At 50.5% G+C, this 18,686-nt stretch overlaps 1 protein-coding gene and 1 long non-coding RNA gene across 4 annotated transcripts in view; one reads left to right on the plus strand and one right to left on the minus strand.

Annotated features, from left to right (window-relative positions):
- TSPAN11 (tetraspanin 11) overlaps window positions 1-18,686 on the minus strand; it is a 56,090-nt gene that overhangs the window by 20,946 nt on the left and 16,458 nt on the right. For all 3 annotated transcript variants that reach the window (XM_084765963.1, XM_084765961.1, XM_084765962.1), the window contains exons 2-3: window positions 16,251-16,345; window positions 6,319-6,510 (exon numbers count right to left, since the gene is read on the minus strand). In XM_084765963.1, coding sequence (XP_084622089.1) covers window positions 6,319-6,510; window positions 16,251-16,334 — 276 coding nt within the window. In that variant the 5' untranslated portion in view covers window positions 16,335-16,345. The remainder of the gene's footprint in view (window positions 1-6,318; window positions 6,511-16,250; window positions 16,346-18,686) is intronic.
- Window positions 1,482-14,901, plus strand: LOC311588388. The gene is made up of 3 exons (XR_014776187.1): window positions 1,482-1,621; window positions 13,195-13,305; window positions 14,482-14,901. It is a non-coding gene; the product is annotated as an uncharacterized lncRNA (long non-coding RNA).

Below are 18,686 nucleotides of genomic sequence, written 5' to 3' on the forward strand. Positions count from 1 at the left end.
TAATTTAACTAATTAATTAAAGTCAAGGTCTCCGGCCTCCTCGAGTATAATCTGTCACTTGGTCTCGATGGCCTTTCCAGAAGGGGACCAGAGTCCATAGATGGTTGTGTAGGAAAGACATGGAAACTGCAAAGCCCTATGCTTGGAGGTAGTCCTTTTTCTACTCTGAGCCTCAGCAAATAGAGCTTTGCCATCCTGGGACTGAGGCTGAGGCCCAGCAGCTGTTAGACAGGTTGGTTTGATTGTATGCTTTGTCACAGATCTATGCCATGCGTTCTGTAGACATCTGTCTGCTTCCATGAGCTCACCCCAACCCCATACTAGTGATTTCCCTGGCTCTGTGTCATTGTTCAGTGAGGACAGGAAAAGTGCATGGTGTGTGTATGTGTGTGTGTGTGTGTGTGTGTGTGTGTGTGTGTGTGTGTGTGTTATATACAAACGTGAGTGATAAGATTCACATCACCACCAACAGGCTCACAAGCAACACAGCCCAGAACCTTCTTTCTTTGTACTTCTGTCCTGCCTGTGAAAGAAGAGATGACTAAAGTGGCCCAAGGACAGATTGGGATAAGTAGGGTGCCCTTAGTACCACTTCCTGGCTCACTGTCCTTTCAGTCATTGTCTAACCAAGAAGTTACTGTTAGCGCTTTCTTGGGCTAACACAGGCCGTGTGAAATGCCAGCTTCCGCTTAGAGCTATGGATAAGTTGCTTTGGACCTATTCTGTTTTCTGGAGATGACTGCTTTGCCTTTATTCTTTATTCACCACCACCCCTTGCCCCCGTGTTAACTTCCTTTTGAAACCTTTAATCAGATGAAGGCGGCAGGAAACCTCAAAGGACAAACATAGCAAGTCCAGACCCACACAGAATGGGTCCCAAAGAGAAAAGGGAAAAGTTGAAAGACAGGCATTGGCGTGGTGGGCATCCATGGATGGCAGCATGGGTGGGAGGGACAGCAAGCATCCTCAAGAAGAGTCTAGAGCGCTGGCCTGCTTGCACCACGGCTTGCAATTCCTCCCTCCCGCACCCTTCATCCTGGCACATCTGCAGCCCCTAAGAGTCACTCTCCTAAGGAGACACTCCTTCGGGACAGGAATAGCCCATCCTTTCGGATGCTGAAGCAGTGACTGGCTTGGTATGAGAACTCTGCAGAAGAGAAAAGGGATGGACTTTAAATTATTCACACCAGGTCTTCTATTTTAGCTAAGACTGCAAGAGAGAGAGAGAGACAGATAATTCAGGCCATCTGAGCTGAAAGCCGATGACCAGGACCCATGCCACCCGGATCAAAGGAGGGGCCTATTTTTAGGATTTGGAATGTGGGCCCTGCAAACTTTTATATCTTCAGCCAAATGAAGATCGTGATGGATAGCTCAGACTAAACTGGGTCTTTGTAAGGTGCTCTTTTATTTTTAGGGAGGGGGATGGATGAAAAAGTAAGTTCTAGAACCCAGTTTCTTCTGAAAGCCAAGGGACCCTGAGTCACAATTCCATCTGGTCTTCTGAGGTTCTGTCAGCCAGGAGGACAAAGTCTAGAATCCAGGCCACATGTATCTGGGCTGAGGCTCAAAGGCAGTTTTTGTGCACCTCGCCCAGCTTGCTGTCCAACCTTCAACCCAGGTGAGTGACTCAGCTCTCTAGGCACTGTAGTAACCCCACTGACACGGGCGATAAGGGATGAGGCTAATGAGAAGGCATCATAAGGCCCAGGAAGCCATGTTATGTAAAGAGCATAAAAACATGGCTCTAATCAACACATCATAGCAAAACTCCTTTGAGAAGGGACCTAAATTAGCAGTTATTTTTAGGGCCGCTACTCCCAGCGTGCCCACAGCCCGGGGGAAGCCACATCCCCCATGAGAAGCTGCTACAGGAAGAAGTTTGTTGTGTACCAGGACCCAGTCTCCCCAGCCTGACGTCCCTGTGTTCTCCCTGTGACTCACTAATTCGTCTTACTTGGCGCCCCACTCAGCCTCAGAGCGGTCCTCTGTGCTACTGTCTTTGGTGGCACTTAAATCTTTAAGTCAGTGGCCTAGGAAGTCCCAGAGGGTCAGATCCTACAGCTAAGGCTCTAGGAGCCTTTAGCTCCCTCCCACCAGAACTGGAGAGCATTTCCCTGATCCGCACTAAGGTCCCAAAGAGCAGACCTTGCAGTGGCTGCACAGACACCCAGAGTCACACACAGCTGGCTCTGTTATGCTCACTGAGAGAGGCTCAGGTTTCAATGGAGGAAAATACTGGAACAAGCCCCCCCCCCCCCAGCTCCCCACCCCCGCTCCTCTCAAGCCCCAGGACACTTCCGTACCAGCCCCTTCCTATAAACAGCACTCTCCATGTGTTTCTTAGCCAGAGACACTTGCCTGGCCCCAGGAAGCCTGGTGAATTCACAAGCTCTGGGGTGGGGCCTTAGCTACTGCACAGACAGGCTGTTTTATACATCTGTGTTTCCCTCCTACCGGGGCACAGGCTCATGTCCTTTTCATGACTCAGGAACCTCTGTTCTCTAGCCAAATGAAATGCAAGGAATGCAGGTGATTTCTGGGGTTCTTTCCCTAGTAGCTTTGCTCCTCAATTTACTTCAAAGTGAAGTTACTGGCCGTGCAGCACGAGTCGGTGTTGCCAGGGCGCCAGAGAGAATATGAAGGTAGGAAGGCTGGCTCTGTAGTGTGTGTGGGTGATCGCTGGAGGGGGTCCTTAAACACCACCTCAGGTGGAGGACTGAGCAAGTTCCAGAATGTGTGTGTGTGTGTGTGTGTGTGTGTGTGTGTATGTGTGGTGTGTGTATGCATGCACTTGTGTAAGTGTGTGCATGCACACACACATGCAGTCATAGGTGAGTCCATAGCCTGACTCATCTTTTTTTTTTTTTTGAGACAGGGCTTTTCCGTGTTAGCCTTGGCTGTCCTGGACTCGCTTTGTAGACCAGGCTGGCCTTGAACTACTCACAGAGATCTGTCTGCTTCTGCCTCCCAAGTGCTGGGATTAAAGGCGTGCGCCGCCATGCCCGGCCTGCCCTATCTTGTGTGTCTAATCTGAGAGCATATCTGGAGACCGTGCAGTTGCCCTTCCTCCTTCTGTGTAGCTTTCCGAGCAGGTTCTAGACATGACTGTAGAACCGTCAAGCTCCTGCCTCCGGGGAAAGTGGGCAGTAGAGGGGAGTCCATTCTGGGTTCACAGTCACTCCCCATCTTTGGGCACTTTAGCTCTAAAGAGAGTGAATCTTGCCCCTCTGGGGATAGGAGATGTACTAGATCAGAGCACAGGAGATGGACCATTTACCCCTGTCTATCGATAGATGTGTGTTGTAGTTTCCACTGCCTCAACACCCCCACAATCAGGTTGTGAGCACCCCAGTCTCTAGTGACCAGGAGGACCCAGACAGATAGAACTCAGCCCTACCATAATTTCCCTTCCTAACATTCCCCAACTCTGACTTGCTGACATTCAAAGGGACCTGTGATGTCCCTCTGGTTTCTCTTTGTGTGTCACTCCACCCTAACCCTGTCAGGTTGATTACTTTCTGCCTCCCACCTGCTTGGCTGAGCCTGCTCCCTTGGTGTTCCTCTGAGTGACCCCTCGCCTCGCTTGGCAGGTCGCTTCACCTGTCCCTGCTCCCCAGCTCCTGTCAAGTGCACATCATGAGTCTGAGCAGCTCTGTGGGCGTGTGAGGCCCGAGTGAGTGAGCGTGCACCAGTGTTGGGAACAGTGCAGATGGCAACACCTTCACAGGGTTGGTGGAGTGTGAGGAGCACCCGGCGGTGCTCAGCGATCTGTGTCGTCAGCTAGCCGTGCCTAGTCAGCAGAGGCTGTTTCCCAAGGCTGCTGGGGACACCTCAACACCCTCCACCTCCCCCATCCCCAGATGGATGGCTGAGTCAGAAGCTAGGTCCTCAAGGGACAGTGTCTGCATTCCTTCTTAAGCTGTCAAGAGGGAGCCCTGGTCTCCCCAGCAGATGGCTCCTCTCTGTCTCTTCTCTGGTAGGAGGGAAGGAGGAACAGGGCTGAGCAGCTTGCCTTCCTGGGACAGTCCCCAGGAGCCAGGGACAACAGCTCTCCTAGAACTCCAGGCCTCTCAGAGTACAGCCAACCCAGAGACTAAGCCTGTCAAGGAACGAGGTCTTTCTCTGGGCCTGGTAGCCCTATTCCCATGAGACTCAGTTCCCATGAGGGATGGTCCCTGAAGCCCAGGACAGTTCTTGGCTTGAGTTCTTATGAGCCAGTATCTTCCTTCAGATGAATGGTCAGACCTGGGACATGCCAAAGACTCTCAGGACCTTAAGTGGCTGACAGCTGTTAGAGACAGAGTTGGCCTTCTACATCAGTAGGGTCAACCAGCCTTGGGTGGCATGTGTGGGAGCCAAGCTGGCTGTGGTGTGTCTGTGTTTAGTATGCACAGAATGTCACCATCAGCCCTTAACAATAAGGCACACTTATTTGTGTGGCATTCGCCTGGATTTGGTATTATAAGTAACTAAAGGTGATATGTCAATACTGCACCATTCTATATAAGGCAGGTGAGCATCTCCTGGCTCTAGTTGTGTGTGTGTGTGTGTGTGTGTGTGTGTGTGTGTGTGTGTGTGTAGTTGGGTGGGGATTGTTCCTAGAGACGGGCTGCAGGGGATGACCATGCTCTTGCCAGGCCTGCTTCCCACCCCACCCCCTGCCCCACTGCTAGAAGGGGGCTCAGAGTATACAGCCTAAAGGTTGGTCCTCTGTAGAACTTTAGCCTACACATCACTGTGTGCCCTGCCAGCACCCTGGCTCCAGGCCCTCCCTTAGAGCAAAATGAAGGAATTCTTCAAAATGGGAGCACCATCCAGCTGGGCCTGCAGAGAGCGGCTTTTATATCCAGGCCAAAAACTAGGTCGCTGCTTTGAGAGCTGCTGCAGGGGCCAGGCCTCCGGCTCCCCACTGCAACCCCTGCCTCTCACTCCCTAGGACAAGTGCAAGGCAGAGATGCACAGGTGGATGCTGAGGGTGGGGTGTAGGTTGAGTCTAGGGATCTCAAGAGCCCTGTGAGGCTTCTTCCCGTTGCCTGCTTTCTTTCAGGCTCAGCCTGATTTCTCTTTGAGATTTGGATCTAGTCTGCAGCTTAGGCTTCCTCTCAAAGCCCAGGAATTTTTTTTTCAGTTTTCTCTGTCTGCTTCTTTTCTTCTGACATTATGCTTGGTCTGGGGTGGGTACAGAGAGGCCACTAGATTATGAGGAGTCAGTCACAGCCAAAGGGTGCTGAAGAGCTGGGTGTGTGGAGCCTAAGGTGGTCTCAGCCTTAGGGCCTCTGTTGGTTCCTCCCTGGGCTCTTTCCTGACCCTGAGTAGCAGCTATGGGGTGCTAGCCACGAAGGACTCTTGAAGAATGAATGACTAAAGCAGTTAAACCTGATCCATGAGGTGCACATGATCATAGAATTTCCCAGAGAGCATGTTAAACAACACATGGGCCATGGCAAAAAAGGCAAAAGGAAAAAGCAAAACAAAACAAAAACAAGCAAACAAAGAACCTGGTCTTTTAACCAATAAACTGGGATAACCACTCACAGAGATAGAAAGAAACAAATCAACTAACTTTAACACATGGGCCTAGTGAAACAAACTTTTAAAAAGGATAACACTCCACGGGTCAGTTTGGGAAATGAGAAGCTACCTCATTATTTCCTGATATTAAGAACTGGATATTGATCGCTTTTAGCAGTGATAAAGGACCCTTAGGCTTAAGAAATATATGAAACCTAGATGGCATAGTGCCTGGGGCTGCTGCACAACACAGGGCAAGGCATGGGGAGGGTGTGTACCAGGTGAGGGTGACCGGGAAAAGACAAGGGCGAACTCTGGGTGATGGGGCACAGAAGGTCACTGTGGCACTGATTTCAGTCTTTGCTTATCTGTGAAAACTGCGTGCTAAACTCTAGAAGGGGAAGGAGGAAGAGACAGGGCAAGGGGAGAAAAAGAAGAAAGGAGGAAGGAGGGGGGGAGTAGAAGAAGGAATAGGAGAAAGGGAAGTTTAGAGGAGGAAGAGGAGTAAAAAGGAAGAAGAATAGGAAGAAGCAAGACCCTAGCAGTTGCCATGGTAACTGCAAAGCCTAGGACCTGGCTCAGGTCCTACATGCATGGAGAGCATAGCCACCATACACCCCGACAGAAGCCACCATGCTCTGACTCCCCAGTATCCTCTGTGTCCTACTTAGGCTGGTAAGCCCAACCTGGGCCACGTGTGTGATGTTTCCCTGCCCCCCAGCAGAGCACAGGCCTACACTCACTCTCCATGGAAAGCTACTCACTGTAGAGAGAGTTTCCACAGAGGGACAGAGGGACACTCACTGTGGAGAGACAGCTCTTCTGCTCCCGGATGATGGCCCCGAAGCCCAGGAAACCAGTTGTCATGACGAGAGCACCAGCGAAGATGAGGATGTAGGCAGAGGCAGCAAACGTGCTGGAGGCCAAGATGCTGAGGTAACCGCTCTTCTCCACCAGTGTCCAGATACCCACAGCCATGACAGCTGCCCCACCTATCTGCAGAGATACAAGACAGATCAGGTGGCATCTGAGGCGTTGCCAGCTGCCACCTGTCTAGTGCCCACTCAGGCACCAGACCCTTTTCAGGCACTTTGCCAATTAGTCTTCCAAAGGGCTCTTAGGAAGATTTTCTCTGTTTAGTTTAAAAACAAGTGAGGGAAGAGGCTTCAGCTGAGTGTGCTGGCCGGCACCCCTCCCCCCCTCCCTGAAGATGCAGAGAGATTTGAAATCTAAGCCTGAGCTCTTGCTAACTAGGCATGAAGACCCTTTGCCTCCCCCATGTCATTCTGGGATTTCTCATCCTTAGAGTGCTCCCAGGTAGCAATCAAAACTTCCCAGAAGGCCTTTTGTGCTGGTTCATGCTCACATTTGGTCAGTGGGGGAAGAAACAGGCCCGCTGAAGGAAGCCGCCCTGCCCGAGGTCTTGCTTCTAGGATGGACAGATCAAGGAGCAATGCAGAGCTAAGGTGTGTTTTCAGTGCCTGCTCCCTGGAAAGGCGTTTGTGCTCCTCGCACACCTGCACAGGACGGGGAGGGAGCTGCCTTTTCATCTTTGCAAACTGGCATGTTCCGGTTTGATCCTGAGTTGGGGCTGGGATAGGATGATGTTCACTTGCTGGTCTGACAGCTGCTCCTGAGGAGGAGTGGTCACGGAGCACTGCCAGGAATTCAGCTTTCTCGAGGGGCCAAAGGACCACTTTGGTAGATGTGACACTTAGCAGAATGCATGTATGCACTATGCATGTGCTCCAGGCGCCACACTTGGAATAGGAAGACGACTTACCTAGGACTCCGGGACTTTTGAGCAGCTGTGGCACCTGATCCTGGGAAGGTCAACTGCTCCCTGCCCCTAGTCTCCAGGTCCCCATTTAAGAGTGGGCCTTTTCCTCCAGCTCCACAGCAGAGGCTTCCTTAGAGGTCTTAGTATGGTCAAAGCCAGAGAAGTCTGTCCCTGCCTCACTCCATCTCAGCCCCCACACCTGGGATGCTCAGCCCTGTAATTTGTTCCCCACCTGTACCGCAATGACTCCATGTGGTCACCTCCCACTTTCACTTCTGTGCAATGACAGACCTCAGCAGAGTAATTCTTGGGGGGGGGTTCTTAGCAATTAACACACACCAGGCACCTACACCATGTGTTGGCATGGACTCTGCCAGTGTCTTGTCTAAATATTACAGACACACTGAGAGGATGGGGCAGGGAATATTATCTCTGTGTCGCAGATGAGGAAGGAAACTGGGGCTTGCAGAGAATAGCAGTGCGCCCGGGGATGACACCGTGAGCGTCAGAACTGAGATTCAGGGCCAGGTCTTTTGAGGACAGAGGCAGGACTGTCCTTGGATCTCACAGAGTGGGTGTGCTTGCTCCTCCGCTTCTGCTGCTCAAAAATGGATCGTCCTTCCAGGCACTCTTTTTTATCTCCACTGGTCCCTCTAAGTGAGAGAAGCCAGCGTAAGGGCACGCGCTGGACCACAGCTGTGCTGCTAAATGGAGCTGGAGAGGCTTTAACAGTCCCTCCACCGCAGGATGCGCAGTTTCCCCCTCCCGTGGTTATCTCTCTCAAGTTAGGGCATATCTTTTGATGAGCGGCACCGTACACTATACTTGCCAGCACAAAACCAATGACAGAGTCTACACTTCATGCTTCGAGTCAGGAATCCCAGGACACAGTAGACTTTTAGAGTCCACACAGTTCATATGAACAAAGGGGTTTCTGAATCTGGGTGGACGGAACTGAATAGCCAATATGAATGACTAACGGATACCCCTGTTGGTCGGCTTCCATGACCACTGGGAAATGTGAGAAGAATATTGTCCCTACCCTGAATTTCTCTTATATAGCTGTATTGCCTAGAAGGCTTGAGTGAAAGTCTCAACTCTGAACAATTCAGCTGTGAGATAGAGATGGTCCTTTGAACTCTTTGGTCCTTTAAACACCTTTTCATCTTTTAAGTTCAGGGAGCATCACTAGATTGGAGGTTGCAGCCTACATCTTCTAAAGGCCCCTCCTTCAACACAAATTAACTCTTCCCCTCCTTCAAAATAAATTAACTAAAGGCATAGGATACTGCCAAGAAGAGGTTGTAAACAGTGTGAGACAGTCAAACAGTGTGACCACGATGAGATATAACGCCATCAAACATCTTAGAGACAGGGTGTTTAATGGGTACAATCTCTGTATGGACAACATTTTCTATTAGCTGGGTTGATGCTGAGCCACTACCCTTTCCCAAACCAGAGAGTAACCTGAGCACCCATATCTGGGACCCTCAGAAGGATAGTTAATTGAAAGGACAGTTAATCTGCTGGGGTACGTGGAGCCACTCAGAATCTGGCAAAAGGAATAATTTAACACATAAAAGAATGCATTTGGGATCCAGGGCAGAAGTCTGCTGGTACACCATGGACAAAGAACACGTCCAGATAAGTCTCCGAGTTTCTCCCACGTCCTCAGAGTCGTGGCTGCATAATCACCTGGGGAGCCATGAAAAACCAGTTTTTGGATGGAACCCGGGCCAATCAGCACCCCTGGGAGTGAGACCCAGGCAGGGACATTAATAGAAAGTTTCCAGAGAATCACAGCGCGCAGGCCCAAGAGTTCCACCCTTCTCTCCCCAGTAGGTGGCGCTGTGTGAAGTCCTGCAGAACGCAGCAGGCCAGGAGCTTCTCGGGAGACAGGCTGCTTTCTTTCCTGGGAGCAGCTGCCCCAGGCCTGTTGACTTAGGTTCAGAGCTTGAGCAGAGCTCAAGGGGTTGGGAGGGATTTGTAGGGACAGCCTGCCTGACCAAGGTAGAAGATGAGCTCACACTGGGTCTGATAACCGGAAGAAAGCAAGAGAGTAGTGTGTGTGTGAATCAATGGGTCTGAGACGCCTGAGGTCACCACCTCTGACAGTTCCTGCTGATGGCGAAGGTAGCTACTGAGGGGCCAGTACCGTAACAAGCCACAAGGAACAAGAAAGTCTTACTCCTTCAGGGACTTTGATTTCTTGTATGGGACTTGGTCACCTTTGAACAAGAAATAAAGATGTGTTGAGATGGGTCACCAGGCGTCACACACAGGAGGGCAGAAGCCAGCAAGACTGGGCCAAGTTCTTTTGGGTGTATGATTAGCTGTGTGATGGGACAACTGGGCAGGGACTGTGGGGGTGGAGCGCTGACCCCAAATCCCATTTCCCCAGCTGTTCACCTCCGGTTAGTTCTGTAGCATCCAGCTCTCTGTAGAACAGAGATAATTTTGTGTCAAATAGTAACTGAATTTCTTCGCCATGGCCTGCAGGCAGAGGGCCAGAAAACACTGCAGGTTGGGGGCAGGGGGAGACGGACAAAGGCACAGCAAGACGGGAGGGGCAGAGGAGGTCACCCACACAGGTCGTTGTTGAAGGAACTGTTCATTTTTACAAGCGTAACACAGATGCTGTTTGTGTGATCCAGGGCACTTGGCCTAGCATGGGCAGCCATCCTTGTCCAAGGCCTGATAGAACCAAGGTGCAGACCTGTACAGAGGCAGACAGAGGAGGGTGTGAGTGCAACCACAGGATTTTTATTGGTCAGGACTTCACTGATAGAATTTCTCTCTTGGGGACACAGGAAGGACAATGGAGTCTCTAGGAAGGACACCTTGGTCAGGGTTCTTTGCTTTCTGTGCTGGGCAGCCCGAAGCCTGGGAAGGCAGAAGCCACACAGGGTGATGGGCTGTGTGTGTGTGTCTATGTGTGTGGGGTTGGATAGGGGGCAGAGCAGAGCTGCTTACTACCTCCTCTGCGGCATTCTGGAAAGGTCTGTGTGGCTTTATAGAAAGGCTGTGCCATTCAGGACCACACTTATCATTCACAAATGGTCCCTGGGTGGCCTCTTCAATGGCACCATTGCTCACGTACCCAGCAGCCTTTGCAGGGGCACTGATGTCTCTGTGTCACTTGCATGCTGATTCCACTTCCTGTTAGACCCTCCTCCCTATCCTCACTGAACTGTCCTCCTTGGCTCCTGATCCAGGTCATCCTTCAGCTCTTATTCTACCCAGAGCTGACCTGGGCCCCTGACTGATCGGCACATCTCCCACAAGACCAGAACCTCAGCCATAGACTCTCCTACATCTGCCTCGGGGGCCTTTAAATCTCTGCCCTCACTTAATTGGCTTCCCCTTCATAGCCTGGCTTTAACGGCCACTTAAGAAATGTTCACTCTTGTTTTTCTTCTATTATTTTTTTAAATCTTTTTATGTGTGGTATATGTATGTGGGCTGTGTGGGGATGTGCATGTTTGAGAGTGTGGCTCCACAGCATGTATGTAGAGGCAAGAGGCCATCTGTGGGTTTGGCATTGATCTTCTGCTTTGCTGGGACAGGGTCTCTTGTTCGCCACCGCATACACTGGGCTAGCCGGCCCTCCTACTTCAGGGGATTCTCCTGTCTCTGTCTCCCTTCTTGATGTAGGAGTGATGGGGTTACAGATCTCGTGCTCTGCTGTGATTGGCTTCACTTGGGTTCTGAGGATCCGAACTCATGTCCTCATGTTTGCGTGGCACGTGCTTTGCTGTCTCCTCATCCATCTCCTAAGCCCATGGTTGCTGCTCTTGAACCCACTGCCGGTGCTTCCAAAGTAAGGCTGCACCAGTGAACAAGAGTGTGGACCTGGGCAAAGTGAAAGGGTCTAGATGCCGGGTATATTAGTCATATGTATCTGGACATACTGCATTGTTGTCATAGAGGAGAGATAAGCCTGTTTTTGTTATGATCCCAAGTGTGGGATGGGAACCGTCTTGTGAGAGAACAGGTGATGTTAATCCACTAGAAGGCAAACCACCTCGTGCGGGGGCTTGATTGTTGCCAGCTGAAAAGATCTAGGAACAGACTCTGGGAGGAGAAATACAAGTGAGCCAGAAACAAGAGGTGGGGCTTTTGGAGACTTGGAATAGTTTTGGCTGTTCATCGCTCCGCTTCGAGATGCTCCTAGAGAGAACTACTCAAGGGAAGGCTTCGGGGCTCTGGGCTTCTGCTGAGGTTCTGGGTTCTCCAGGTTCCAGCAGAAGAAATCCTGATGGTTATGCCAGGAGAATTGTTCCTCGGAACAGATATCCTTATGGTTTTATTATTGTATTCTTTAATCCTCTTATCCTATTCTTTCGGTTAGTCGGGTTATAAGTGATGTGCTCTCGGTTAATAAGTTTGTAATAAAATATATTTGTTAAGAAAATTGAGCCTACATCGTCACTCACCTGGTTGCCTGTTTCTCATCTCTTTCCCTCCATCCTTCTTACGCTGACTATTCTCTTTATTCCATCAAACCTCTTCCAAGCCCAGTACACGTGTGCACCTACTTCGGGCTCTGCAGGAGAGCTCTGTGCTACGTCTGCTGGCAGCACTCTGCTCAGCCCTCCTGGCCTGGAGGAGCTCTGTGAAGCAGCTTAGGTGGAGGTCTATGCCTGCATCAGTTTCTACCCCCCAGACTCCGGGGGCCACAGTGACTGTTTATTGCCCCTGTTTCCTGGCCATTTCTTTTTCTTGTAGAGGGGCAACCTGTCTCTCAGAGCCAGGAGTACCCAATACCCAACAAATCCTTTTGTCCTTCCTCCCTCCCTCCCTCCCTCCCTCCCTCCCTCCCAGTACCAAGCCTTGTGCGTGTTTCTATAGTTACGCTCCTCACAGGTGGCTTGCTTTGCTCAGTACACTGAGTGTGTCTCCCCTTTAGCCTCTTGATTAATGCTAAAGTGCAGGGTAGATGCCCTTAGGGAAGGAAGAGGAGAAAGAATGGAGGAAGGAAAAGAATCAAGGAAGGGAGGAAAAGAGGAAGAGAGGAGAGGCAGGAATCCGGCTGTCCTATTGGATCGGATGCTGTCGCATTGTGAGGGGTGAACAAAGTCACCTCAAATAGGGCCCTGACACTAGACCCACTGGACAGTTCTACCCAAGAGCCTCAAACAGCTGCATCACTGGAAGGTCCTGCCCGAATATAGGAGATGGCTTTCTCACAGCTGGCTAGATGGGACCGTTCAGCTAGCCATCCACCCTCTGCGTACTCTAGCACCTGAGGGCCTGTGGGGCTGGGTGGGAGTCAGTGGCTCGAAGGAGAAGATAGTCTCCAATCTTCGCTGAGGGTGGTGCTCAAGTCTTCTTGTCTTTCTGATCCCAACCCTGGCTCAGTGTGTGTGTGTGTGTGTGTGTGTGTGTGTGTGTGTGTGTGTGTGTGTAGGTATGATTGCCCACACATACTCAGAGGCCTCAAGCAGACTCCAGGTGTTCTACTCCCCCGCCCCTTTATTCCCATGAGACAGGATCGCTCATTGAGCCTGGAGCTAGCCAGGCTTTGTACAGAAGTCCTGTGGATATAAGCTCAGGTCCTTGTGCTCGCACAGCAAGCATATCTCACTCGTACTCACTAGCACATCTCCTCAGTTGCCCATGTTTCTCTAGAGAGGTCCCCATTGGCGGCATCAAAGCCTGGCTGGCCCCTCAAGGCAGAACAGGCTGTGAGCCACAGCAGCATTCCCAGGCTCCTCCCAAAGCCTGGCAGAGTTTTTGGGAGGTTGGGCATGTTTTGATTATTGACACAGCCAAGCAGCTAATTAAAATAATAAATTAGAGAACAGCAGAGGGGTGACGGGAACCGTGTAAGGAGGGAGCAGGGAGAAAAGTGTCTCTTTGGCAGCCACGCAGGAAAGCTGGGCATGTTTGTTTTTCAGGGTCACCCAGGAGGTACGCTAATGGTGGCATCTGTGAGCCCTGATCGGAGCTAATCCAAGGAGGCCTCGGGGGCAGAGTGATGGGAGGGGCAGCTCTGAATCCTGCCCAGGGTAAGTACAGTGGGGCCTGCTCTGCTTTTCTCAGATGTGGGAATGTGTTCCACTCAGGACAGTGTAATTTGACAGTGCCATTGACAAAACAGAAAGGTCTCAGAGGGCATCATGACCCATGCAGGCAGATTTAGCTTCAGAGGCAATGTTTCATGTGAACGTTCCACATTTTCTCTGAGGGTCATGATGCTGTAAGCTCTAAGTGCAGTGCTAGGAATGGGGGCAGGGCCCCGCTGCTGAAGGCATGGTGATCACCAGTTCATCCTGTTGCATTAACAGCAGGGCACCAATACAGACCACCAATTCTGCCAAAGATTGCCACAGTAGCAAGTTCTAATTCTTAAAGTTCTAGCATCCCCATTCCACATACAAAAAGAAAAAGGAAAAAAAGAAAAAGAGAAAGAAAACAGGGCACACAAATCACCTAGCAGCTTGATCATTGTGATGGTCTGAGAGAGACTGTCTCCCCTAGGCTCATATGTTTGAATACTTGGGCCTCAGTTGGTGGATCTACTTGGGAAGGATCAGGAGGTGTGGCCTTGTTGGAGGAGGTCTATCACTGGGGGTGGGCTTGGAGGTTTCAAAAGCCCACCCCTTCCCAGTTAGCTCTCTCTGCCTCATGCTTGTGGATCAGGATAGAAGCACCTCTGCTCCAGCACTATGCCTGCGTGCCTGCCTGCCTGCCTGCCTGCTGCATCTCTGTCTGCCGTGATGGTCATAGACTCATCTTCTGAAACTGGAAATCCCAAATAAGTTCTCTCCTCTATAAGTTGCCTTGCTCATGTTGTCTCTACACAGTGATAGGAAAGTGACTAAGATAACTGTCAGTCACTGAACTCGGTGAGCCTGGTTCCCATCTATATAGTAAGGATACTAGTGACGCTGACAATTGGAACTGAATGGAAGGTCATCAGAGTGCCTATGCAGCCTTTCAGTGCTGAGCATCATGACCACCAGGATGGCATCCTGGGCTTTTTTGCTCCACGTTGGCTTTTGGCAGAGCCCTGCAATGTGGTCCTATACTCAAGAGGTATAAGAGAGACTTTGTGTCTTACTGCACTCCCAGCCTGCTCTGCGTCAGTTTCTACATTGGATGGTGACGGGGCGGTGGGCAGCAGGCTGGAAGATGTAGAAAGACACCTTCCGCCTCAATGCCTTTTACTGTACTTCTTTCAGGAAGGCAGAGCCCTGGTGACCCCATGGGAGGCATGCAGACATTGCTGTCATATGACCAGGTAAGCCACGACGATTGGACCTTGGGGTGTGTCTTCAGTAGGAAGGGCTCTTCTCTCTGTGGTGAATATTTCTCTCTGGTAGGTAAATTGTGCCCAGTTTGAGGGACCTGAGCATCACTAGATCATGGATTTCCAGGTCTAGAACTGTGAGTACAACCATTTCTGCTGGTTAACGTCACTACGATACTTTGTTCTGTCACCCTAGGAAACCAACATGTAAAATGTGGGTAACTAATTGTTTTATACTTGTCAGTCTCTTAGAGATCATCCAGAGTGGGCACAGGAGACTTTTATGGTCAGGGAAAACAGTCTTACAAAGGAAAGTTTGACCCAGGCCTGGTGATTCATGCCTGTTATCCCAGCTGAGGCAAAGAGAAAATGGCCACAAGTCTGAGGACAGCCTGGGTTACAGTATGAGACCCATCTCAAAAAAAAAAAAAAAATCCAAAAAAGGAAGAAACAGGGAAAGGGAGGGGGGAGGGAGTATGCTTGCTCAGCAAGAATTCTAAACACCTAAGTGATTTATCTGAGGGTCAGATCTATGCATGTGGCCTAGTTGTCAGTCCTCAGCCACAGAGCTTAATTATCCAGGATCTGCACCCCTGGGCCTCCCTGTTCCAGAAAACTCTTTCCTGGCAAGATCAAAGCAAGCTATTTTATTTTATTTTATTTCATTTTTTGTTCTCAGGAACTTTGCAAAAACATATTTAAGCAAATACTGTCTATCTCGTTTTAACAGATAGTATCTGGTGCTGGCAGTTGCCACTATACTTTGAAGCCCACCCTGAACTTCTGTCTTGGCCAGGAAGGAGCTTGGAGCCAGTGTGACCCAGTGGTCCTTCAGTGTTACTGAGGTGGAGGGTGTGGTTCTCCCTTACCTGGTACCTGGAGCCCAGCCCTGCCTCATCAGGATGTTGTTTAGGGGGGGGCATTTTCAGACCTAGTACCAAGGGATGCCCTCTAAACTATAGCTAGGGAAACAGACTTAGAGATCTAAGCTAAGCTGCCCTGGGCCACAGCACCCACAATTGCCAGGGTCCCTGCTGCCTGCAAAACTGCCCTCTTAGTCTTTTCCACATCCAGTGAGACCACAACAGGAAACACACAATCAATAAATACCGGATGTGGTGGCAAGCCCTATAAGCCCAGGACTTGGGAAACTGAGGTAAGAGGATCACCAATTGAAAGCAATCCCAGAACACAGTGAGATATTGTCTTAATACATGAATTAGAATAAAATGTAGCATCTCTACAGGCCACCTTGACATTGATGGTATTGTATTCCTAATAAGCCAGGTAATCAATCACCTCTGAGAAGCAGAGGCCACAGGGCTGTGGCAAACCTGTGTCAGGTGCCATAAAGACCATCCCTGTCACAGTGCAGCTCTGAGATGACGGCCAGGCAAGGCCGGAGGGTTTCAGCGTGGAGGGGGTATCATTTCAGCAGTCGGGATAACATGGGCAGGGTGTGATGGTGGCAGGGAAGATAGATGAGGCTGCACACAGATGGTTCAGCCTGGGTGCGATGTCTCCATGAGAGCTGCAGCCTAGATTCCTCCCACCTTCACAGCCAGGGCAGGGCTGGCTCTGAGCAATGGAGCATGCTGAGCCCCTGCATGGTCTTCGGCTTGGCAGAACTCAACCTTGGCAGTGACCCAAAAGCGAAGGAGGCCAGACTGTCGGGAGGGGTGTGCCATAGCCTCCACTTACCCAGAAGAAGAAGTTGAAGATGAAGAGCAGGTACTTCAGTTGGGCAAGCAGCCAGTCATCCTGCTCTGTCTTGCAGTGCGCCATGGCGGCTGGGCCTGTGGAGGATACAAGTATACCGGGTAATGCAATACAACGGTGATTCTTGGTGTTATTCCTGCCCCAGTACCTGCAAAGGCTTCACCAGTCAGTGTTTCACACTGGGTTTAAGGGTGGGGTTCTGGGGGTACAAGTGTAACTTGGACCCCAGAGATGCCCCATTTCTGACTCAGCACCATCTTGTTTTGTTTCAACCTCCCCCTGGAAGGATGACTGTGAAATCAGTGTGGCCCCAGAAAGCCTGTAGGCCACTGGCTCTCTTTGCTTCTCGGTAGGTACATACATCAGCAGATAGTCTCCACTCAGGGCTTGGCAAGTTACTTGACCTCTGTGTGCTGCAGCACTTCCTGGCTGGAACATCTGGGGAGGGGTACACACGCTGTACTCTGGGAAGAGACTCTTTCAATTTTAGGTGGGGACTTTGCCTCTCTTTCTGTGAGGTATGGCAGGCAAACCACAGGCAAGCAGAGGGGGCCGGTCAGTTTCTTGTCTGTCTGTCTGCCTGCTTGCCTGTCTGCCTGTCTGTCTATCTGTCTATCTGTCTGTCTATCTATCTATCTATCTATCTATCTATCTATCTATCTATCTATCATCTGCTATTTATTTTTGTTTTTTTAAGGACAGGGCTTCTCTGTGCAACAGCCCTGACTTTCCTGGAACTTGCTTTGTAGACCAGACTGGCCTTGAACTCACAGAGATCCCTCTGCCTGGGTGCTGGGATTAAAGCTAGGTGCTGAGCCACTCCCGGCTCAGATCAGTTGATCTTGTTGGGGAAGGGGTTCCCTTGTCCTTGGAAAGAGTGTGGACTGATTTTTAGAGGTCAGTGAGGTCAACTTGTTCCCGATTCTGTGCCAGCTTGTTATTCAAGGTTTTCGGCCGACTCCTGAGTGCGCTGATATGAAATGTGTGAAGCTCTCAGTTAACTCTACTACTTTTCAGGTCTCATATTCCCCAGCTATGCTATGGAGTACGTACAGATTTGGAGCTGTGACATCATTCTGATAGATCAGTCCCCCTGCCTTTAATGAGCACCATTCTTTATCTCTGACAAGGCCTGGCACATCCTTAAAGTGAGAAAGACTGTATCTTTCTTTACCCTGTCCTTTTGGTTGCTTGGCATGCTGGTGCTATGGCTGGGTACCAAGCAGCCACTTTGTTCCCCAGACTGGAAGCCATGGGTTGGAAAGGGCAGTGTAACATATCCAGTGAACACAGGACTCTGATAATTTTGGACCTGCTACTCTGTCCCTAGCCTGGTCATCTCCAGCACATTTGGAGTTTCTTTAAAGACATGTCTGAATGTGTGGTAGCTCACAGCTACTACTACTTCTGGTGAAGCAAACAGTGAGGACCAAGGCATGTGCCAGCATGTGCCAGGTGTGCCACAGCTGGGCTGTGATCAGAGCGAGATGTTGGCTATGGCCACTGAGCAACTCATACACACATTTGCCTATGTGTTCCGTTCATAGCCCTCATACATATGGATATTTGCTTATACATTTTATTTGTGCACCTCATACATATGGATATTTGCTTTTGCATTTCATTCATGTGTGATCATCAATCTGCATGGGAGATACTAATCATGGACTAATTTTGTCCCTGCTAAAGATCCTAATGATTAGGAGGAGGGATTCTAGTGAGATTCTCCCTACGTCCAGCAGAATGTCAGTGTTTCCTCCAGTGTATCGGGGAAGGATATGGGTGCAGGGCTCAAGACTAAAGGTCCACAGAGACCAGTGGTCCTGGCATGGTCATTGCATGTATGCTAAGGTGCTTGGGAGTGTATTCAGGGGGGTAGTCCCACATTTCCCAGAGTTCTCTAGCAAGGATGAAGATATACGTCTGGCACGGGAGTCCAATGTGGAGATGATGTCAGCATGGTGGACAAGAGACAGAGTCCTGCTGGGCATGGTGGGCAATTCCCTGTGCAGGCCAGAAGAAGCAGGGAGAAGGAAAGTGTGGCCTAGGAAGGAGTGAGCAGAGGAACAGGAAGTCAGGAGGAAGCTAGTGGACAGAGGAGAGGGACAAGAGGGTGAGGACACACAGCTGGGTTCTCAATGAGAGCTGACCTCAGCTGTGCTAAGCTAGGATGCATATAGGAAGGGGCAAGAGAGAAGGTTTTCAAATGGGTGAGAGGGCGGGGGCGGGGGGATGGAGTGTGAAACAGAGGGTACCAGTGCTGTAAAGGGAGAATTGGATGGCTCCCTGGAAGGCTCCAGAATCCATGCGCTGGCTCTGCAGCCCCCAGAGAATGGATGGGACCAGTCCCATTGGCAGCCCTTGCACCACCATCCTGTCCTGGTGCGTTTGCCTCTTTGCTTTCTCTAACCTAGTAGT

Source organism: Acomys minous, assembly GCF_964271855.1.
Source record: "Acomys minous genome assembly, chromosome: 17".
NCBI lineage: Eukaryota > Metazoa > Chordata > Mammalia > Rodentia > Muridae > Acomys > Acomys minous.